This window comes from Uloborus diversus, chromosome 10 (genome assembly GCF_026930045.1).
Source record: "Uloborus diversus isolate 005 chromosome 10, Udiv.v.3.1, whole genome shotgun sequence".
Lineage (NCBI taxonomy): Eukaryota > Metazoa > Arthropoda > Arachnida > Araneae > Uloboridae > Uloborus > Uloborus diversus.
Window position 1 is genome coordinate 57,073,572 of NC_072740.1, and position 22,166 is coordinate 57,095,737.

Genomic DNA, 22,166 nt, shown 5'->3' on the forward strand with positions numbered 1-22,166 from the left:
TACGAAAAACAAGGACATTCTTTGTGTTTGAAATTATTGCTTTAATTCTCTGACCGGAATTTATCTCATTTTCGATGCTTGTTTGTTTTCCTCGCGCTATTGTGACTCAAAGGATAATATTTTTCATTTCCAGGTGTTAAGGGAGAGTATCCTGGGTTGCCTTAGATGCTTGAAAGTTGAAAATTTGAAAAAGTATGCATATTATAGCAAGATATCTAATAAGTTTGACAGTCCAAAACACATTGTGTTTGCCTGTCAGAGAGCTTTGTTGGCCTCGCTATAGGCGTCATCTAGGGGCGAAATTCCCTGCCCCTGTTCCTCGCTTTCGAAGGGAAAATAACAGGCTCTTCAAGCAACCGCACAGATTCTCGTAGGCTACGGATTTGGTAAATAGCGTTAGAATAGTTTCAGCCTGTTTGATCGCCATTTTCTCGTAGTCCATTGAAATGCATATGTTGATTATTCCGTAAATTTCAAATAATTTTTTATCAAGTCTTGCTTTGGACCGAGAATAATTTTAATCAGAGTATATTAAATCTTAGATTTTTTAACTTGTCAAAGAAATAGTTCGTGGTGGTTAGCACAGCCTTGCAAGGTATAGGTAAGTAGTTTTGGAAACATTACGCATGGTAATATTAAATTATCTTCTAATTTAATTATGCAATTTCAGTTCGTACTCTTATCGTGTATTATGCAACGCTTTCGCGAAGTGGAGTTCTGTGAATCCTGGAGACTTTGTTTTTGTGCTTGTCAAATACTCGTGTAGGCGTTAACGTCAGCTGTTCATGTATCACCTACTATTAGTGTTGCATATTAGTTCATAGTTCGTGGCGCAGTCTTCTATCTGGTTTGTATTTTAGACTTAGAAAAGTTCAGTGAGTTAATTTTACTGTTGTATTTTATTGGTGCGTATTCGTGTAAATTAGTAATTCGAATAGTTGTTGGTTGTTGTCAGAGACCACATAAAGGTTACTGTCCTGCATGAATCAATTGGAATTATAAACGCTCTACTAAATTTGTTCTCAATTTTATGTTAATGTATTGCGCATTCAGTTGTTGATCTGTTTACCAGAGTGAATCAATCAAAATGATACTGTTAATCTTTCAATATGCTATTTCTTAAATATAGTACTTACTAAAACTGAACATTTTAGAATTAAATAACTTTATGCGATACTACTGTGTTAGTTGTCTGGTAGTTTGGCGATTGTAATGAATGTATAGTTTTGATTTTTTTTTAATTTTGAAATATTTTTTCAATTATTAAGGAAACGAAATTTGATTCTTGGTTTGATTTTTTATTCTTTCAATTTTCAGAACTGACTTGGACATAGTTATTTATTCATTCATAAAACATAAATTGTGCTGTAAAATTTTCTTTTGAGGTTATAACTGACTTTGATTGTAGTTCCTAGAATGATTCTTCATGAACTGAGATAACGCTCCAGTGAAAAAAAACTATCAATTTCTTATGGCTAACATGCTGTTTGCTAGCATCAGGTTTTCATTGTGACCAAAATAGGAAATAAACAAAAAGGCTTAATTGTGTTTCTGATAAAAAAAAATAAATGCATAAAGAATGGATTGATGCTGTTTAATCTGGCAATTATGTATGGTATTACATCAGTTTAACGGTGCCCAATTTAATGATTTCCTCAATTTAATGATACATTTCATTGGTCTGGATTTGACTGCTAAATGCCTATGCATCTTGATTTAAGGATAACTATTTCTGCTCCCTTGATAACAGGGTTGGCAAAGTGTACCCAGCCCAGAAAAACCCACCCGGGCTTTTCTGGACAGGTCACGAACAAAAGTCCGCCCGAGTTTTTGTTAAAGATCATTTCTGAGTTAGCTCATATCTTTTATCAAAATAATATATAAAAAATAAGCAGATAAAAATAAGAAATCAGGTGCATGTGAGGTCATTTGTCTCAGGATCTTTATTTTTAAAAAATATTCATTAGTTGAAATTTTTGGAATTGCTTGTCAATATAACTAACAAAAAGACGAAACGACCGTGGGGTTGGAGATTGGCGTCAATTTTTTTTGTGGTGGAAGCAGACCCTTAGTACCTTAGGTGGTTAAAGTCAAGACGCAATAATCAGAAAATTACGAGAAAAATAGATGAGCTATCTATGAGGTTGATGATGATAACAGAAAAATTTTTGAATCTCGATAACTTGGTTCAAAATGCATGTAGGCGAAATTTCTTTCGCCACTTAAGTTCTATCTGAACTTAAGTCTAACCTCAGTAGCAGGAACTCTTCTAGCCAGTCTGCGACACTATTTTGGGCAGTTAAAGTTATCTGCAACATTATTGTTAGTTTTGTTTTCATAAAGGCAGTGGTTGCTGCATCGACCATCGGAGCGGGATTTGGCATCCAACCTAGAAACTTGCGCATGCGCAAATCTGACACTTTCAACAGATTGACACGCCTCCTTCGCTTCGCGCGGTGCGGCGGTTCCAACCACTTCCGACCATCGTACGTGCATGCTTGGTTGGTGTAAAAATGGCTACCGTCATGGAACGCGGTGCAAGTTTCAAATCGTACATTGAATTCAAAAACTGTTTAAAAGAGTTCAAAATGAAAAGTTATTCAGATATTTCAATCGCTTATTGTAGAACTTTGGAAGCAGCTTGAAAGCGCTATCCAAATCGTGTTGCTAATGCTTGTCCCAACCTAAAATACTACTTTGTCAAACTCGCGTGTGTCTACGGAGGAACAACGACCTCCATAGAATTTCATAAGGTCTATTTAAATCATGTCCGACCCAAAGCAGCGGCACCCGAGGGCATGGGTCGGAGATGGTCAATGTACGTCCGACCGCTTTGCATGGTCATTGGAAAATAATCTTAATTTGTGTGGTCAGCCATACATAATTCGTCTGACCGCATAGAATATCATTGGTCGGCTGTTGAAATTAGATCCAGCCCATCGTAACGCCCCATTGGTCGGGTTCATAAAACAGTCCCGACCCCAAGGCAGTATTTTCTACTCTGCGCATGCGCAGAAAGTGGTCAATGCTTCATTACATGTCCGGCGGTCGGTGCAGCAACCACTGCCTTTCATAAAATACACAAGTCCCTTGAAAGGTCAAGATTCAGATATGTTCCAACTGGCCAGTGGCCACTAGACACGAAAAACTTAGCAGCCCCCACTGTCGCCGAGTTTCCAAGTATAAAAGAGGGGAGGGGGGGGGGGGGGGGGGTCACTACTTTCAAGAAAATAAATAGAACTCTGCACACTATGAAAAACAATTACTCAATTCATATTTATTTGAATGTGGAAAATTCAAAGTAAAATAGGTTTTTGATTTTTTTTTTTTTTTCAAAAAAGGAATAAATAAATTAATGAATGAGAAGTTGGCAGGAAACTGCATTTTAGATGAATGTTTTAGTTTATAGCAGAGCTAGCTCCCAAAGCAATGAGGATCAAATACAATTGTGCAAATAATAATTCAGTTTTCATGAAAATAATTTAAAAAAAATGATTTATTGTATATTTTATGTTCCTTCAATAGTTTGTATTGAAGTAAACTGATCAAAACTTGATTCAATTCTTTTTCTGCGAACCTAGGCAAGTAATAGTCTCTTATACTTCTATCTTGCGAATGACCAAAAATTCAATGATTATAACTAGATTTTTTAATTTTTAAATTAGTAATAGAGAGAGATAGTCCGTTTTTAGCACATTAGCCTCTAAAACAATGAATATGGGATATTATAACAGTGTTCCGCTCAACTATCCGTAACCTGGGTCCCAGGGACCCATTAATGAAATAGATTTGGGTCCTTCGGTGGAAAAAAGGAGTCCCTTAAATTTTAAACAAAATCTTAACGTGTAAATGAATAATATAAAAATATTTATACTTTAGGAAAAAAAGGCATGAAATAAGATAAATTGGTTAATTTTGTCCTAATTTTTTGTGATTATCATTGTAAAATTATTTTCAAATAATACTCTTGCAAGACTTAGTTATGTGAGAAACTATTTGGTCAGTTACAATAAAGATTAACTCAAAATTTACTTTAAAAATGTATTTTACCATAAAATAAAAAAAAGTGCCTCTGATTGATCAAGGAAAAAGCACTCCCTTAACCTTTGTTTTCCTGGAAATTTTCTTAGTGAAAAAAAATGAATAGCCCCCCCCCCCCCCCCAAATTATCATTAGCAGTTACATAATAATAAACTAAAAAGCAAGCGAATGAACCCAATGCAAAAATCGCGATCGCAAAAAATGAAACATTTTTTTCATGTGCAATTGCTCATTTGCAAAATTAAATCACTATATTTGACTTTATTTTGACTCATTCAAAATATCTGTTTTGGCTTTTGTGCTATTTTTAAAATTGTGCCATTTTCAAAATGACGCGATCAATTAATACCCGACTTTTGCAAGTCCAAATAAAAATAGCCCATCAGAAAGAGATGAATTACTAGAAAAAGAACAAGATTAAAGTGCTTTTGTATCAAATTCAAGTATTCATAAGCAATTTAAGAAGAAAAATGTGAAGTTCAGAACTTTGTGTTTAACGTGATCGGGAAAATGTTCGCCTTTTTTTTCTTCCCTCCTTTTATTGGGGATGTAAAATAGTGATTTTCAAAAGTAATTCTGGTTACCAGAATGCAAAATAGCTATATTTTTACTGTACAGTTTTCTTGTATTAATCCTGAAGATTGCATTGAAACCACTCTTACTTTTAGTTTTTATTGCTGTTTTCAGGAATTTCCTCAAGATAAATGTTGAGGGAGAGCTTATTCTTAGAATACAGTACAATAAGCTATTTATGAACTTGCAATATTTTGCTCCAGGAGGTCACTGTAAGCTCCAGTCTTATCACTAAAATTCCATTGACTGGTCAACAAATGGGGTGTGTTCCAATAGCTGATAAAGAGATAGGGTCTTTTTAATCCATTTCTGTTGATTCTTCAGGTCATTGAAGCTTAAAAGCATTAACTAAATAGATTTTTAGCATTTTCTTCAATTTTTTTTCTGGCTCTTATCTTTTGGGTTTTCTGGGTCCCTGGGACCCGATTTTTCGCCTAAGTTGCGTCCCTTTCCCGCGAATTTGCGTAAAAAACCTGCTATGGTGCGTAATAGCGAACCCTGTTATAAAGATAAAGTTTTGCTTTTTTTGATACAATGATTAAGAATTATCCGAACAAAATGGCACAATTTTCAACAGCAATCATTGCAATAGGCATCCAATTCCGTTTATGAAAACATAGACACTAAAAGAGTCTTGCGTACCAACATCTTGGGAATGACCAAACATGGTGACTACGCCAAAAACTAAGATCTTAATTTCTGAATTTGTTGCTAAAAAATAATTTAAAAATAAAAATCATGAGACTACACTTAAGTTGAAAAGTTTTTAGCGCTTTTGCGTCCAAAGCAATGAGGATAAGGTGAAATTTTTAATATAAAATTTTTCATTTCTCAAGCAAATTATTTTAAAAAAAATCTAAAAATAAAAAAATTTGCTGCACATTTTAATTCATTTATATTAGTTTGCAGTTAAATGAAACATTCAATTCTCCTTTGTATTGGAAAATGTAGGCACTTAAGCATCTTATCTACTTTGATCTTACGAATGACTAAATACGGCCACTATTATTCTATCTGAAATGCTGAAGCTTCCATTGCTTTACCGGTTAAAAACGAACTCCGAACGATCTTTTTGCCAAGTTGTATTTTTTTTCTTTTAATTTTTTCTTTCTTTTTGTTTTTTGGTAAAATTATCTGCAGGCCGCTGAATACATGTCTACATGATTATTATGACTAATCAGCAACCCATTTGGCGCAAGGGTTAAAAAAATCTGGTGAGAGATAAAAGCATAACGGACAGTACTGGTTTTCCGGTATTAGCACAGGTAAAAATACAGCAATTCCGGACTGTATCCGGAGCACAATCACTGCTGTTAGCACTAAAAATTCGAAGACAATAATGGTGAGTTCAAAAACAGAAGGGACATCAGGCACAGATTTTGCATTTATTACTTCAATAATTATCAGTGAAAACTGCATGTTGATTTCTCACTAATTTCTTTGTATTTTTCTGATTACCTGTTACACATTTTTGATTTTATAATTGTACATATTTGTGTACGACATGAGTTTCTGGAATAGTAATTTTTTTCTTTTTTTTTTTGCAGAACACCATGTCTTCTCGTAAAAAAGTTCTTTTAAAAGTGATCATTTTGGGAGATAGTGGGTAAGTTCAACATTATTCATATAATCCATTATACAGTATGGGACCCTGAATCCGGAATGCTCAAGACTGCAACTCTTAGATCTCGGGATTTTCTGAATTTTGAATTCTGACTCAAAAAATATTAAACTCTCCTGTCGTGCGGTAGTGTTCACTTTTTTCCTAGTTTGACTATAGTAGAGTAAAATTAGGCCAAAAAATGGCCAAACCCAAACATCCAGAAAAAAAAAAGTTCAAGCCTGTTGCAAATTACTTCTTACCCTACCAGTAAGAAGGGGTGAAGCATTCCCAAGGGGTGAGTCCCAGCATTTTGCGCATCGGGTTTGTGGGGAAGGGGGGGGGGGAATCCTGTTTAAAAAAAAAAATTCTATTGCTTAAAAAATAACTCAAACACTGGAGAAACTACACTCTATGATATTAAAATAATAAACTCTAAAAAACAAAAATACTAATTAACTGGGGTGCACAGGTGGGGGGAAAGGTCCATGGCAAGATTGTGTCAATGGAATATTTAAGGTAGTTTTTTCAAGGGGATATTTCTTTTTCGAGGGCTTTGATTCTGGATGGATATTCCATAACACTTGAGGAGTGCGCCATCCCTTTTGGGGAGAGGGGGGGGGGCAGTTGTAATTTACATTCTAAAATCAATGATTGCAGTGAAGTTCTTTCGAAGTAAAAAATGCCACACAATGATAAAGTAATGCCAGAAGACTCATCCTAAAATGATTTAAGCAAGCTCAGTAACCAATTCAATTGTGACTGGAGATATTTAACTGTTTAGAGCGATGGAATGATATCTAAGACTAAATCCCTGTGTAGCCCCCCCCCTCCAAAAAAAAAGTCCTAATTGACTGAAGTTTCCCTCCTTCTAAATTAATTTACTTCAACTTTTTATGATCTTTTGTCAGCACCGTAAGGAGGATAAACTAAAATCGCCAATAGTGAGATTGGCAATGCTGCAATTCTGCACCTTCTAAGTCGGTAGGGGTATGGTTCTCATTTGCTAACACCAAGCTGCTTTTCTTTTACACAACCAGTTATGTTAATTTTGCTAAATATGCTTGCAACAATGTCCGAAATTTTTGAGTCCATTATAGAATAATACAATTTGATAAAGGTGTTACATCAGACTACCCACCAATCTAAGGCAGTGACATACTTTGGTCATCCAGAACCTGTAGTGATTTAGGGATAGGACAAATTAGGAGAGCACAATCTGTTTCTAATGCCACCAGAAGTTTCTTTGCCACTTGTAAATATGGGAAAGCTAGTGTCATTTTTGATGGGTATAAGTACAAAGGAGAAACCACCACAGAAATATCATCTGCTTCCTATTACAGCAACCAAGCCTTCTGCTCTAGAAGACTTTCTGTGCCTCATATCTTGTGCTTGCTCGGAGGGGTTCATTGAATGTAGTAAATGTTTGAAAAGTCTGAAAGTTGTCTCAGGTGCTCAACTGTATGCCCAAATTGTGTTAGACATAGCTGCAACAATACCAAAAAATATCTTGAAAACCAAGACTTTTTGTTAAAAGCTTAGGAGAAATCATTTGAAAACTCCAGTTCTGACTGAGAGATAACCTTAATCTGATGACGTATTTGAGGCATGCCTGTATATAACATAAACTAAAAATGCTGATTTTAAATACTGCAAAAAAGCAATGTAATACAAGGGGGAAAAAGTCCAACTTTTCTGACTATTTAATCAAATATGCCCCCAAGGAGGGGGATGTAATCTTTAAGTATATTATTTTGTTTTGGGAGGTGAGTCACAGTTCTTGTAGGGTAGACAGTCCTGATTTAATGCATTTTAAATTTGCATGAAATAATACTTCTACTTGAAATGGAAAGGAGGGGGGTATTTCATTTGGGGGGGGGGCTGCTGTAGCTTTGGGAGGAGGTGCACCATCGCTTTTGGGGGATGGATGCACTTGATTTCTAACTTTGACTTTGCAAGAAAATAAATTTCCACTTAAAATGTATGAGGGGGGGGGATCGGAGTGACTGCTTTGTTTTATGGGGAGAGGGGGCTCTGTAGCATTTGTGGGCTGTGTCATCCCTCTTTAGGGAAACACCTTTAATTTAATGCTTAACACATTCTCACTTGAAATGCACCCTAAAAATTCCGAGAAAATACCGAAAATAGCAACTTTTAGATGCCCCCCCCCCCATTCAGAAATCCGATGCAGAATGGGGTGCGACTTTTTACCTGTTCTTATTGAGAGAGTAATAAACAATTTGCAACTGGTTTAAACTTTATTTTTTGGATGTTTGGGTCCGACTCCTATTTTTACTGTACTATAATGTTCGAGCTAAATTTCTTTTTTTTTTATAAATCTGATTCAAAGTATACTTCATTATGCAAAAACAAAATTCATAGATAATTTTCAGCTGTGTGTAATCCGCAGATGTTGCTTCTTATTAAGGGGTGATATGTGGGCAGTTCTCAAAAGGTGGGAACAAAAAAGTTAACTTTGAGCAATTTCAAAATTTTTCAAATTTGACATCAATTTTGCTTTTATTTTACAGCATGCATACCTAGAACACAATATATCAACATGAAAACACAGCAGGTATTTGTTAAAATTGTTAATTAGCAAATCAAATCAGCAGTCTGTAGGTAACAGATTTTGGACATTGTTGTCCTGTAGGTAACGGATTTTGGACATCATCATAATGTAAGTTTCACCATTTTTGACAATTGTTAATCTGATTTTTAACTTTTCCAATGAAAATTTTATTTACTACTTTTTGAATTTTTTAATTTAATAATAAAGAGGATATTAATGAAGTACTTGAATGGCTATACATACTGCTCTATACATATAGTAAAGTTTTGGAATGATTTTGAAGAAGTTGATCATGTTCAATCGAGAAGTTTAATCATGCAAGTATCAATATCTTTTAACTTGGAACATGGCGAGAAAATCTCGTTCTACAATAAATAATGGTGAATGCTGTGACAACTGACTTATAGGAATTATGCAATTGTTATAAGTCATTTATTCATCAGTTTTATTAATCATTTAAAAAGATACTTTGCAATTGAAATATGATAAGAAAAGAAAATTATCTTGTTCTGTTTGGTGTATCAGTCTGCTTTCTGAACAAAATACTTTTCTGATTCTGACATATTTAATTTGCAGGGGGAATTTTTAAATGATTAATAAAAAACTATTTCTGACTTAACAGTTGCAAAATCCCTATAAGGCGTTTGTCATGGCATTCACCATTCCTTATTTATTGTAGAACGAGATTTTCTCGCTAACGACATAGTATTTCAGGCTCATTTTTTCATGCTTATCTGAAAGAACACCATCGAAAAGAAAAACTTTTTATAGGGAAATATATGTTCTTTCTCATGGTACCAACGAAAAGAAGATGCAAGGTGACAAACTTGAGCTACAGGGCATTACAAACAGGCTATTTTTCATGTGAACTATTTTGATATCCAGTTTGGATGCCAATGTCTTTTAGAAAATCAATATTTATGCTCTGCAGCTATAACCCATTAAAAACATGCATATTGACAATAGAATTACAAAGTTTGAGCATTTGAATCATTTTTGTTCAGAATTAATGACGTTCGAAAATCCAGGAAAAGGTTTCTCCTGCGTTTTGTCAAGACTTTGTATACGTGCTACACAAAAATTAGTGAACTCAAATTCAAAAAAATGCGAGAATGAATTGACAACCAAAAAGTACTTTAACCCTTAACAGGGGAGATGCGGTCTGATAGACCGCTGGAAAGTTCATTGGATCACCCCTATTTCATTTTCAGTCCGATTGAATGGTTTTGCCCCAATAGCTTTTTCTTTTAGGACCTTGTACATCCTCCTTGCTTATCAGTATCTTAAGGCAAGTGCATCTGGTTTAAATTTCATTGTTTTCTTTAGAAAACATTGAAATTTGGCATAAACTTGGCAGTTTGGCACAAAAAGCCAATCTGCCATCTCGGATCACATTTTCGAAGATCCTAGATTCTCAAGATTTGGATCTAGGAAGCTGAAAATTTGCATAAGTTAGTTTCAAAGGCATCTCTACGCCTCTATAAAATTTCATCCAAATCGTAGATGGTTGAGTAGGGACGATTTGAAGAATTAGGTCAGTTGATGTGGAACGACTCATTTAGAAAAAAAATCTATAGCTCTTCCAAAGAGAATTTTCATTCATATAAGCAGCCCTATCTGAGTAACGATTGGTCAGCCCAAAATGCCACTCAATTTATCAAGAAATCTCAAATTATCTGTTGCTGCAACCTACGACACCACAAATAAGCCATTTTTTAAGGGCTTACATTAATTTTTCAGCAGAAGTGAAAATAAGTCGGCACAAGTCTTTCAAACTAACAAACACAAACATGTGCGTTGCGAAGCGAATGCAAAACCACTGTTCTTTGATCAACACAATGGTTGAGTTCGTTGATCGACCGGTAGCTTACTGCTAGGTTGATCACATGACAAATTATGACGCCAGCCCCAATGCTTTAGCATGCGCTGACGTCAATAGCTGTCACATGATCAGCCGACTGGCCGCTACCGGTTGAGAAATCGCTCCACCTGGAGAGAAGTTCTGGTCAGAATCTATTTTTATCCATGCCATATTATAATCTTCCGATCTCCGATGTTGCAGACTACCACGGTCATCAATAATCACTCGATTTGGGGCTCACCAAAGTTTTTTTTTTGTTGTAAAATAATGTCTGAATTATTTTATTTTTCTTATAAAACCAGGCCTTTACCTTAATTTGTAGGCCGATACATTTTTTACTGCAAAACAGCTAGCCTTAAGTATTGTTCTGCAGAATGGTTTTATTGCTGACTTTTTTTTCCCTTTCCCTTTTTTCCCCCTTGGTGCAAAATCTTTCTGCACAAACTCTCATTCTGCAACAATGTCACCGTGTCGGCAGCTTTCTGGGAAGGAGGGGGGGGGGGGGGATTGATGTAGTGTTTTTCAATTTTCGTTTTGTCCGCTCCTCCTTTTTTCATGAACCAATTATTCCCTCTCCCCTTCTTAAAATTTCATGAATCAGAGCAATCTTATACTTAATACAAATCTAATAAGATTCAGGTTTTTTAAATATTTTCTTCTCCCATTTTCTTATTTTATCTCTTTCATGCATCTCAATTTCGGTTATAAACATATGTTTATTAAGTATGCCAGCATAGAAACTCGTGCTTTGCCGAAAATTGCATGCCCTGTATGAGATTTCAATCTAGTTGCATCCTGAAAATATTTCAATTATTTTGAAATTTAGGAAGCACCTTATTATATGCTACCTGAAATCAGATTATTTTATTAGTCATTTTAATAATTTATGTATTAACATTATTTTGGTTGCTTTTCATTCCGTGTTAAAAAAAAGGAGGTTGGCACCCAACCTTGGATGCTTGTTGGAAACTGGGCATGCTTGCACTTTTGTGAAAACAACTTCAAGAATAGAAAAAATAGGCTAAACAGTGCTCTATTGTTTGTTAGGGACCATTTTAATCAACTGTTGAGTCAACTTAACCATTGCTATTATTAAAATATTTGGCCATTCCAAAATTGATTCAACATTTAGTGTGAGACATTGAAATTGTGTCTTGGTAAAACAAGCCATGTCTCAGCAGTACTTTTTGATTTCTAAACAATTTTTTTTTTCGTGTTGCAAATTTTTAATAATTATGTTTCTTTTCAACTCCTTGAAAACTTGTTATACTAATACATTTTTAAATTACAGTAGGCACCACTTAATGTGATCACTTAGGGACAAATACAATTTGATAACAATAACTGACTGATAACAATAACCGAAAAGAATCCAGGAAACACAAAATAATGATTTTTTTCCCAATTAAGGTGCATTTATTTTGGCATCCTCAAATTAAAATCACGATGACTCAGCTGAACACAGCTTTAAATTAACAGATTGGAAATGTCTGAATTATAAAAAGTTAAAGCTAAATTATGCAATTTTTAATCCCATAGTAAGAGGTGAAGTAACATATGACCATTTTCCCTGGCTTTCGTAAACCAGTTTCAAAGCACGGGTACAAAAGAAAGTTTTCCTAGGGGGAATTTGTGGTCACGGGGGGGGGGGGGGGGGGGGGGGGCAAACTTTCTTTAGCTTCATTCGTAGAAAAATTTTGAACTGCTATTGAAAACCACAAAATGCTACACCGAAAGTTAGTCTCGTCAGGGTTTGCCTATATATTTATGTTAATTGAGGAACAAAAATGGGGAAAAAATTTAACATTTATGAAAAAGTGATAACAATAAACGAAGACACTGATTACAATATCCGACTTTTTTTACGTGTGTTAACATACAAGTGTTTCCGAGACTTCGTGATTCTGATAATATTAAGCAAATGATATCAACTGTGATCACATTAAGCGGCGCCTACTGTACCATTTTATATTTGTTTTCATTTTATGGAAAAAATTCTTGTGTCCCCGTGTTATTCTGTTCTTATTCTTAATATTATAGAACGGCCATTTAATGCACTTTTACAGTTATCATTGATGCTAGATTTTTATTTTTTCACTTGTGTCTGAATACTATTTGAGAAGAAGGGAATTTTCGACTTTTATGTGTCCTTTATTTACGATTGAATTGTATAAATCTTAGTTTTTTTAAAAGTAATCCATGTTGTTAGTCCATCTTACATCCGGCTTAAACGAAAAAATCCATGTATTTTTGCATTGTTTCCTTGAAAACAAACACAAGGAAGAATTTGATTATTAATTCCAGACTTAGATGAAATGAAAAGCTTTCTGCGAACACAAATCTTAACTGGAAAATTTTCTACAAATAATTATTTTGCCTTACTAACTCTTGAATATAAAATTAAATTTATATTAAGAGATATGAAGGAGACAAAAAAAAAGTGCTTTAAAGCATTTAATTTTTTTTACAATAACATAGTTTGCTTATTTTTCACCAACTGAAGAAAACTGCCAAAACCATTATTTTTTTTACACATGTGCTTTAATAGGCTTTTGGAGAAAGGCTTTAGCAGAAATAAACTGGGACTTTCTTAAAAATTCCCTTTTAAAAAAAAAGTTTTTTTTTTAAAAATCAATGTTAGCAGTTTGAAAAAAAATTTCTGCAGAGCCAAAAATTTTCTGCGAACGCTGTTTGCACGTTAGTCTATATTATGCAAGACTTAGTTCCTAAAAGTTTTTTTAGAAACTTTCTTGGCATTAAATTCTACTTCAAATAAGTTTTTAAATGTGATTTAGTGAAAAACATGTTTTATGTTTTAGGGTTGGAAAAACTTCTCTGATGAACCAGTTTGTCAACAAGAAGTTCAGTAATCAATACAAAGCTACAATAGGAGCAGATTTTTTAACCAAAGAAATAATGGTTGATGATCGTCTAGTTACTATGCAGGTAATAATTTCTTGCAATTAAGTTGCTTCTCTCCCCCCCCCCCCCCCCAAATGTTGTATAACATTTTAACTGCAGAAAAATTTAAATACCATAACTAAATCGCTCTTGTCAAATATATTTCAGGAACATGTTTCTTTAGGCAGCAATACAATTTTAAGTATAATATCCTATTAGACCAGGTGCTCAGTTTTTTGCTTGTCTACGAATTTAAAAAAAGAAAAAGAAAAGTATGTCCAGTGCGACATGTTTTGCATGATTTTAGTGATAATATTTTAGAAGTATTTTTCCTTTTTTTCAAATGCCTGATTATTATTGTATAGTTATTGCAATAATTAGCTATATGGGCAGTTCTCAAAAGGTGGGAACAAAAAAGTTAACTTTGAGCAATTTCAAAAATTCTTGAATTTGATATCAATTTTGCTTTTATTCTATAGTATGCATACCTAGAACACAATATATGAACATGAAAAGACCGCAGGTATTTGTAAAAATTGTTAATTAGCAAATTAAATCAGCAGTCTGTAGGTAACAGATTTTGGACATTGTTGTCCTGTAGGTAACGGATTTAGGACATCATCATAATGTAAGTTTCGTCATTTTTGACAACTGTTAATCTGATTCTGATTTTTAACTTTTCCAATGAAAATTTTATCCACTACTTTTTGAATTTTGCAATTTAATGATAAAGAGGATATTAATGAAGTACTTGAATGGCTATATTGCTCTTTACATATAATAAAGTTTTGGAATGATTTTGAAGAAGTTGATGAAAGATAGAAAAAAGCTTCATGGAAATAATTATACAAACTTGTAGTTTGATTTATTAGGACAAATATGGAATAAAAATAGAGGCAAATAAATACGACATACATTTTTAAAGGAAAAATAAACAAAATATGCTTTAAGAAAGAATGTAAAAAGTGACATCAGTTTTAATAATGAATATTTTTTCTAATGTAATAAGAATTAAAACGATGTTTAAAAAAAAATTATTGAAAAAGAAATTCGTATTTCTATTTGGAGATCGTTAAATTATGTTTCCTAAAGAAAGAAGAGAAAAAAAAATTCTAAAATAATAAAAGCGGCGGGGAAAAAAAAAATGGCTAGCGCAAGTGATAAAGTCGCCAAAACTGGTGCAGCTGACGATTAACTACATTTGTCAAACTGGAATTCCCCTCTGGTAACTTTTAGCTTATCGTATACTGTGTTGTCGCCAACGGAGGTTTGCTTGGCGATTTTCCCGCAAAATGGCTTTTGTTACGATCATAACCAGACATATTTCTACTGTAATTTATGTATTGTTCAATGTGTAACGTATTAATTATGCAAAATATCAATAGATTAAAGAAGATAACATCATAATAACCTTTTTTATTGAGGTTAGAAGACAGTGGATTATAAAAAAATTATAAACGAACAGAATTATCGGCATCAAGATCGTAACGCCATTTGGACATCTCGCATGTATGTTTCAGAAAAATTATTTTTCTTCTAAGATACTGCATAAAAGCTTATGAAAACACTTTTGAACAATTAAAAATTGATTCTGAGGATCGATAAATACCTTTAAAACGAAAACATCATATACTTAGTTCTCAAATAATAGCATTGTAAAGATCGTAACTTTTGGACATGCATCAAATTTCAAACTTACTTTTTTCTAAAATCGGTTACAAAGTAAATAATCTGTCTTTACTTTTGTTATTTGTGTAAAATATTAACAAAAAATTATTCAGTGTAAGATTCATACCTTTAATTGTTTTTTGAAACGTATGGAAATAATTAAAAAATTTTTTTTTATAATGGTACATTTGCTCAGTTAACGTTTTGGTATGTCCAAAATTGTGCCATTTAGCAAAGAAAATATTTTTTAAGGGCATTTGAAGAGCTTTTTCCCCATAACTTATGTCAATTCTTGTCTCGATACAGCATTATAATTTACCTCAAAAATTTTAGAGTTAATTAAAATGAAAGTTATTTGGTGTTGAAGCTTCAAAGTTGAAGTCTGTGTTTGCTCCCACCTTTTGAGAACTGCCTATATACTATTTTTACATTTAAATATTTTGCAAAAGTTCATTCAATATCAAGTCGATTTTTATTTATTTGTTATTTTTTTTATTTAAGTAATTTCAAAATAAGGTTTCAATATGAATTTTGAAAATCAATCAATTGTTTTTTGAAGTCTGTTTATGCAGTTTCTCTGTTGTTACCGAGCTCAAAAAATGAAACAGAACTTGAAACACCATCTACCAATATTCCAATAATTTTGATCCAAACAAGGTTAAAATCATACGTTTTATATGAATTTTTCCGTAGTTTGGATGTTTTTAAACAATTATGCATAAAACTAAATTGCAATTACTAGGCTTCTTTAAAATTATTCATTGCATGTGTTAATCCTACGAGAGATTCTAACTGCTGTGTGTCTTACACCTCTGACTAAAGGTCGAGATTCACGGTCTGTACTTGCAAGGTGGCAAACTAGTTTAAACAGGTGTAAGATCCAAAAAAAAAAAAAAAAAATAATCTCAGTAGCAACTTTCTTTTCCCTGTTAGTTCTAAAAAAATCTTTGTGAACTGGAACTATGCATAAAACACAACAAGGTGGAAAACTATCACTTTAGAAGTAAGCTTGGGGATAGCACTGCGGAGGAGGGCCGGTCAAGGAAGATCGTTATTTGACTGGAAAAGTATGTGCACTTTTGGCTACAGGTGAAATATAGCGGCCATATTTGGTCATTCGCAAGAGGAAAGTACAGAAGATGCTAAGTGACTTAAGTTTCCGAAAACAAAGCAAAATTGAAAGTTTATTTTTCTGTAAACTTTTGTAAAAAATGCAAGTTTTGTTTAAAATTGCTTCCTTTGTTAATTTTTTTTTGCATCTTGTAACTATTTTATTTTATTGGTTAGGAGTTATTTTTTCATATATCTTTGCTTGTCCTATGTTATATACAGCTTTAACCAAATATTTGTTGTATCACCAATGTAAATAAATTTAGCAAGAAGAAAAAACAAAAAACATTGTAATCTAAAATTTGTTCAAAAGGGAAAAAAAATCTCAATAAAAATGAAATAAAAATAGCGAATTTAATAGATGTTAAGGTTTTTTCACTACCAGAATCTTGTTTCAAATAGCTGCAAGTTGCCAAGTAAAAAAAGTTAGATTATAATAATCGAATTAACCAAAAATGCATGTGTGACTGTACTATAAATCTTAAAGTAACCTATACTTAAATATGTATAACGTATCCCTAGTTTATTGCATGCAAGATTTATTATGCGACTTAATAATTACTAGTTTTAATGCTGTTCAAGTTTTAATTTCCAACTTCTCGAGTCGAGGAATTTTTAGGTACTTCATTGTTTATTCATGTTTTTATTTTATGGCTGGCTTCTTCTATCTTAAAACTTAATCACAGGTTATGAGAGCAAATTGTATTTCGGGATTGCAAAGAGCACTTTTTTCAAAATATAAATCATGCAATTTATTTTGAAATAGGGGAATGTTTTCAAATTCTTACTTTTTTCTTCAACTTTGACATTTTTTACAATATATTTGAGTAAAAATAGATGCCTCATTTAATTTATATATAGCTTAATGAACAATTAAGTTGCCAGCAGTAGTTCGGTACAGTATTTAAATAAAGATAGCGATTAAAATGATTCTTGAAAGTACCTGAAAAAATTCAGTTTTTTTATCTGACCCCCAACCTCCCAGAGTATTTGATTAAAAATCCAGATAGGATGGATGTTTCCCAAAAAAAAACTTTCGTTTTTTCGAACCCTGTTTAAGAGTGACATATTATGGATTTTTCTTTCTTTTATGCAACATAAAATGCTTTTAGATATGGGATACAGCCGGCCAAGAACGCTTCCAATCGCTAGGCGTGGCGTTTTATAGAGGAGCTGACTGTTGTGTGCTTGTGTATGATGTAACAGCCCCAAATACTTTTAAATCATTGGATTCCTGGAGGGACGAATACCTAATTCAAGCTTCGCCTCGAGATCCTGAGAACTTTCCATTTGTTGTTATTGGAAACAAATTAGATCTGGAAAACCGAGCTGTAAGTTTCTCTCAATTTTTTAATGTATTGCTAAATTTGTTACCCAATATTGTTTTTCATGCCAAATAGAGATGAGATTTAAACTGTAAGTTACTGTCTCAAATCTTAACTCAGGCAGAACTAGAAGCATATACCATACAGCTTCCTTATGGCATCCAAATATGCAGTTTCAGACTAACTAATAATCTCTGCTTCAATATGAAGTCTTCTGCTTCCTGCTTGTTTATGAGAATTTCAATGTTTGCCAATAAGTGAAACTGCAGTATCTGGATGCTGTGGCTCTGTGGTGCATATGCTTGTTGGTATGATTTTTTTTTCTGGCAATAGTTTATATACTTATTTTGTAAAATATTCCTCCCTTTCACCTTTTTAAGCCTTCTATCTCTTCTATAGTTATTTTTAATATGGAAAAATTTATTTTCGCATAATCGTGCATTACACGCTCTGCTTTCTTGTTTTTTCCTCTGATCTCCAAACTCTTCTGACATTTTGTAACTTCCAGCTGAAACATATGTTGGAAACATGCCTGCACAAATAAATGCTATAACAAAAAACATAAATTGTTAGCAATTTCTTTTGCATTACATAAATTCTTCAATTATTTTGAAAGTTGGAAGGTATTTCAACATATGAGCCGAGTAGTTCTATAGTAACTATAAGTTTGGAAAAATAGTTTTTTTGTTAAATATTTGTTCAAAAAGAAGTATAAATAAATATATAAACATGGTAGTTTAACATGAAAATAAAGTCTCCACATTCTCCAAAAAATGAAAAAACAGAAACTTGTAATGTTCCTTTAAGAGTTTCAGAAAAAAAACTGAATTGGGGGTAGTTATGCTACTTTGTAATCAGTATAAGTAAATAGTACTTTATTAGCCATCAATGATTTAAAAAACGTTAACGTGTATAACAATATGCAAAACATGCACATGTATGCAGGTCGTTCAATAATTAGACAAATTGACGAAGAGAAAAAAAAGTTTACGTCTACAAAATAAGACTTCCTACTTTTTAATCCTCACCAACATTAGTGCACATGTCCTGACAGGTTACTTGTTTTTTATAGTGGCCACAAGGAACTCTTAGTCAATCTTGATGTTGGAACCAATTTCCCACTATTCAAGTTTTGTAGCAATATCTAAAACATTATGATTTATTGTCATTACTTAAAATACAGACCCTGTAACTACCTTGATGTATATATTTCTTTATTGTTTGACATTTTTGACATAAGGTTCATTTTTTGGAAGTGTATTAATTTGATTTTCTCAACAGAATCCAATTTTTTTCATTTTTAGATTTCAACTAAAAGAGGGCAAGGCTGGTGCCAAAGCAAAAACAACATTCCATACTTTGAAACTAGTGCAAAAGAAGCTATCAATGTGGAACAAGCTTTTCAAGCTGTTGCCAAAAATGCCCTATCACAAGAAACCGAAGTTGAGTTGTATAATGACTTCCCAGATCAAATCAAGTTGACAAATGAACAGAAACCCAGATCAGATAGCTGTGCTTGCTAATGTTAAATTATGTTTCACCTAAATGAATTGGATGAAAAACTGATAAGTTTGAGTGTTCAAAATTTTGAAATTTGTTAGAAGCAGTGATTTTAACGTTTTTCTTGCAGACCATTAATGGTTTACTATAGACTGTCCACTTTGTGTAATCCTTACTTTTTATTATGATGCACAGTTCTAATGCTGTTTATTAGGCGAAGATCTTGCCGCAGTATGCATCCAAACATTCTACCTATCTATGCAAAGGATTTACAGATTTGTGAAGTTATTATTTCTCTTCATTTGTAAACTAAAGAGATATATTTTGGCAGCATGTGTAATTCCATACAATGTAGTGTAAATTCTGTATAGGATTTGTAAGTATAAAGTTCATGGGTTTTATATATATGTATATTTTACATGTATATATTAACTAATTTCTTAACAAAAGTATATTATAACACTATAGAAAATGCATCTGATTTTAATTGTTTTATTCATAGGATATACTGTTAATGTTCACTGTTTACTCCTTTTCTCAATGCAATAAAGTAGTGAACTACAAATTTGCTTTTAGTGCAGGGCTACTTGGCTTAAGTTTTTTCCTAGTGATATCATTACAATACTCTTTTGCTTCTGTATGTAATTATGCAAAATGTGAAACCATATTTTCAAATATTTACATGTATATTTTATAAATAAAGATTTGCAGATGATATGATAGTCAAATATTCCGTCTGAATTTTTCCGTTTTTCTTGTTAATTTCTGAACATTTCTTCTGATCTGTAAGTGGCTTAAAAACGAGAAATTTTTATCTGGGTGCAGGGTTTGGTTCTTGAAAATCGTTTTGAATATGTATTAATTCTGCCGAATAAATGCAAAGGTTTCTGCCAAAAGCGTTAATTACGAAGTCCCACTGTAATCTTAATTGGTTAAAAATTCATATTTAAAAGCCATTACAAGGGTGGTTGTCTACTCTTTAAAATCCGGTATCATCTGTTATGCTTTATCTTCCCACCTCAGGAGTAGGGAATTTCTCATTTTTTTTATTATTTTGAGCCTCTGCTCCAAATTTTCACCTTATGTTGGTAGTTACTCAAGTTTTTTTTTTTTTTTGTAAAACTATTCAAGAAATTCTGACCGTTTTTAAGATACAAATGATAGAAAGATTAATGCTGAATCTCAGGTTGTTGATATGATTGACCTGTATGTCAACTATATCAGTAGTTAATTATGTTTATCATAGACCTCGTAATGAAATATTCGTAAATTAGTTCTTGAAGATATAGATTTATTTTGCAGTTTTAATACATTTGATGCTTTTATTTTGAAAATGACTGTTTTCATCCACTGTGGAAATATTCAATATTTCTCATTTTTGATGTTTACAATGCTCCGTTTAGTAGCAAATAAATGAAATTCCTTTTTATATTTAATGTAATCATAAATTGAAAATGTTTTAAACACAACTTCATGTTCATTAAGATTAAATGTGATAAGTTCCCTGGTTTAATGTTATTATTGTTTCAATTATTTTAAGTTTTATACACTGGAAACTTCTTTTTGATGCTTATCACTTGGCGATGTTTTGCCAATTTTGGTGACAGTGCTGGTAATTTCTCTCCCAATTTGGTGACCAAATATAATGTTTCCAAATTCGATGCCACTGGTATGTGATGTGAGGATTTTAATGGTATAGTTATCCCATTTACAGTCAGACCTCGGTGGAAAATCACCCCGCATATAAGGTAATATTTCTAAAGTTCTGAATCATTGAGTAGGATTATCGGACATTGCCAGGTCTTAAATACTGTAATCGCTTATAAGTTCAGTATGTTTCATCGTTTATAGGTTCAGCACCCTAAGTCAAACAATTTAGGGTGCTTTCAGTGCCACACAGATTGGAACCTAAACATTTTCCTGTGTCATTCATAGGACATTTCCTACGACACATGACATTTGTGTCCAATTCATACTGTAATCTTGTATTGGTGAAAAGTCATTGCTCTGAATAAAAGTGGGGAGAGTAATTATCAAGACAGGAATACTAAAAAGTGAAACCTTGACATGCAGAAGCACTTAAAGCATAAATGTCGTGAGACATTTTTTACAAGCGTGAAGGAATTTGAAAAAATCCACTTGGGGAACAAGTACAAAAGATTTTAAAAAATGTTGGCAGTCCTGTATTAAGGATTTTTAAGCAAGGTTATGTTGTACACATCTATCTTTACTTGGATAGATTTGTGTGCAATTTTATTCCAAACTGAAATTTTATAATTGCTTCGTTTAATTTTAATTGGTTTCAGTTAAAAAAGTTATCTAATAAACTGATAATTTTGAATGTATTACATACCTGCTAACCCTTTTGGATTTCGTGGAAGTTTTACAGATTTTCATGTCCTTTTCCAGTTATGAGCAAAATCTTCTGAATTTTTCATGTTTTGTAGGGAAGATATTGTATCTTGTCAATTTTGGCACTACTGATACTTTTGCAGAACACAACATCATGTTTTAGGCCAAGGAGGGGTTGCTGCAGGACAACTGCACGAAAAGACGTGAGGCAAGATTATCTTGCCTCGCGTCGTCGCTTAGTGATACGGCCCGTGACTTCATCAGGATCCAATCTAAGAGCGTTGCGACAGGCATCTAGGGGCACGATTTTGGTGCCATTTATCTCGTTCGCTCAGTTTGTGCTTCGTTTTTTTTGAGAAGAGGAAGCGTTATATCCAAACTTCTAAAGAAAGCAATAGAAGTAAGTAAAAGTAAGTTCATTTTAAATGAAATTCATAACTAATTTCGTATTAAATGTAAAAAGGGTAGGTGTCCTGTTTAATTTTATTTTGTGGTAAAATCATCTGGGTGATAACAAAAAAAACTATTTTTTTCTTGAAGGTTGGCAGGTATTGTATTTGATTTTGCAAAAAATTACACTATGTTAATGAGTGAGTGAATTTATTGCTAAGTCACCTCTCTTATAATGTCAATATCGTGGACCACGGAGTGTTGAATTTTTTC

At 32.9% G+C, this 22,166-nt stretch overlaps 1 protein-coding gene across 2 annotated transcripts; it reads left to right on the forward strand.

Annotated features, from left to right (window-relative positions):
- The first annotated feature begins 377 nt into the window (after positions 1 to 377).
- On the forward strand, positions 378 to 20,224 carry LOC129231332 (ras-related protein rab7). Of its 2 annotated transcripts, none has more exons than XM_054865618.1 (5): positions 378 to 601; positions 6,162 to 6,220; positions 13,467 to 13,593; positions 17,439 to 17,657; positions 18,956 to 20,224. In XM_054865618.1, exons 2-5 carry the CDS (start codon positions 6,168 to 6,170, stop codon positions 19,172 to 19,174), a joined length of 618 nt encoding a protein of 205 aa, XP_054721593.1. In that variant the 5' UTR covers positions 378 to 601; positions 6,162 to 6,167; the 3' UTR covers positions 19,175 to 20,224. The 2 variants fall into 2 exon arrangements, with proteins under 2 accessions (XP_054721593.1, XP_054721594.1); XM_054865619.1 differs by lacking the exon at positions 378 to 601 and adding an exon at positions 765 to 847.
- The last annotated feature ends 1,942 nt before the right edge of the window (positions 20,225 to 22,166 follow it).

What these genes read in the sequence shown, in the direction of transcription:
- LOC129231332 (XM_054865618.1), top strand. Translation starts at nt 6,168, where the DNA reads ATGTCTTCTCGTAAAAAAGTTCTTTTAAAAGTGATCATTTTGGGAGAT. An exon ending in ATCATTTTGGGAGATAGTGG is followed by an intron (nt 6,221 to 13,466) that starts GTAAGTTCAACA and finishes TTTATGTTTTAG; the next exon opens with GGTTGGAAAAACTTCTCTGA. An exon ending in TAGATCTGGAAAACCGAGCT is followed by an intron (nt 17,658 to 18,955) that starts GTAAGTTTCTCT and finishes TTTCATTTTTAG; the next exon opens with ATTTCAACTAAAAGAGGGCA.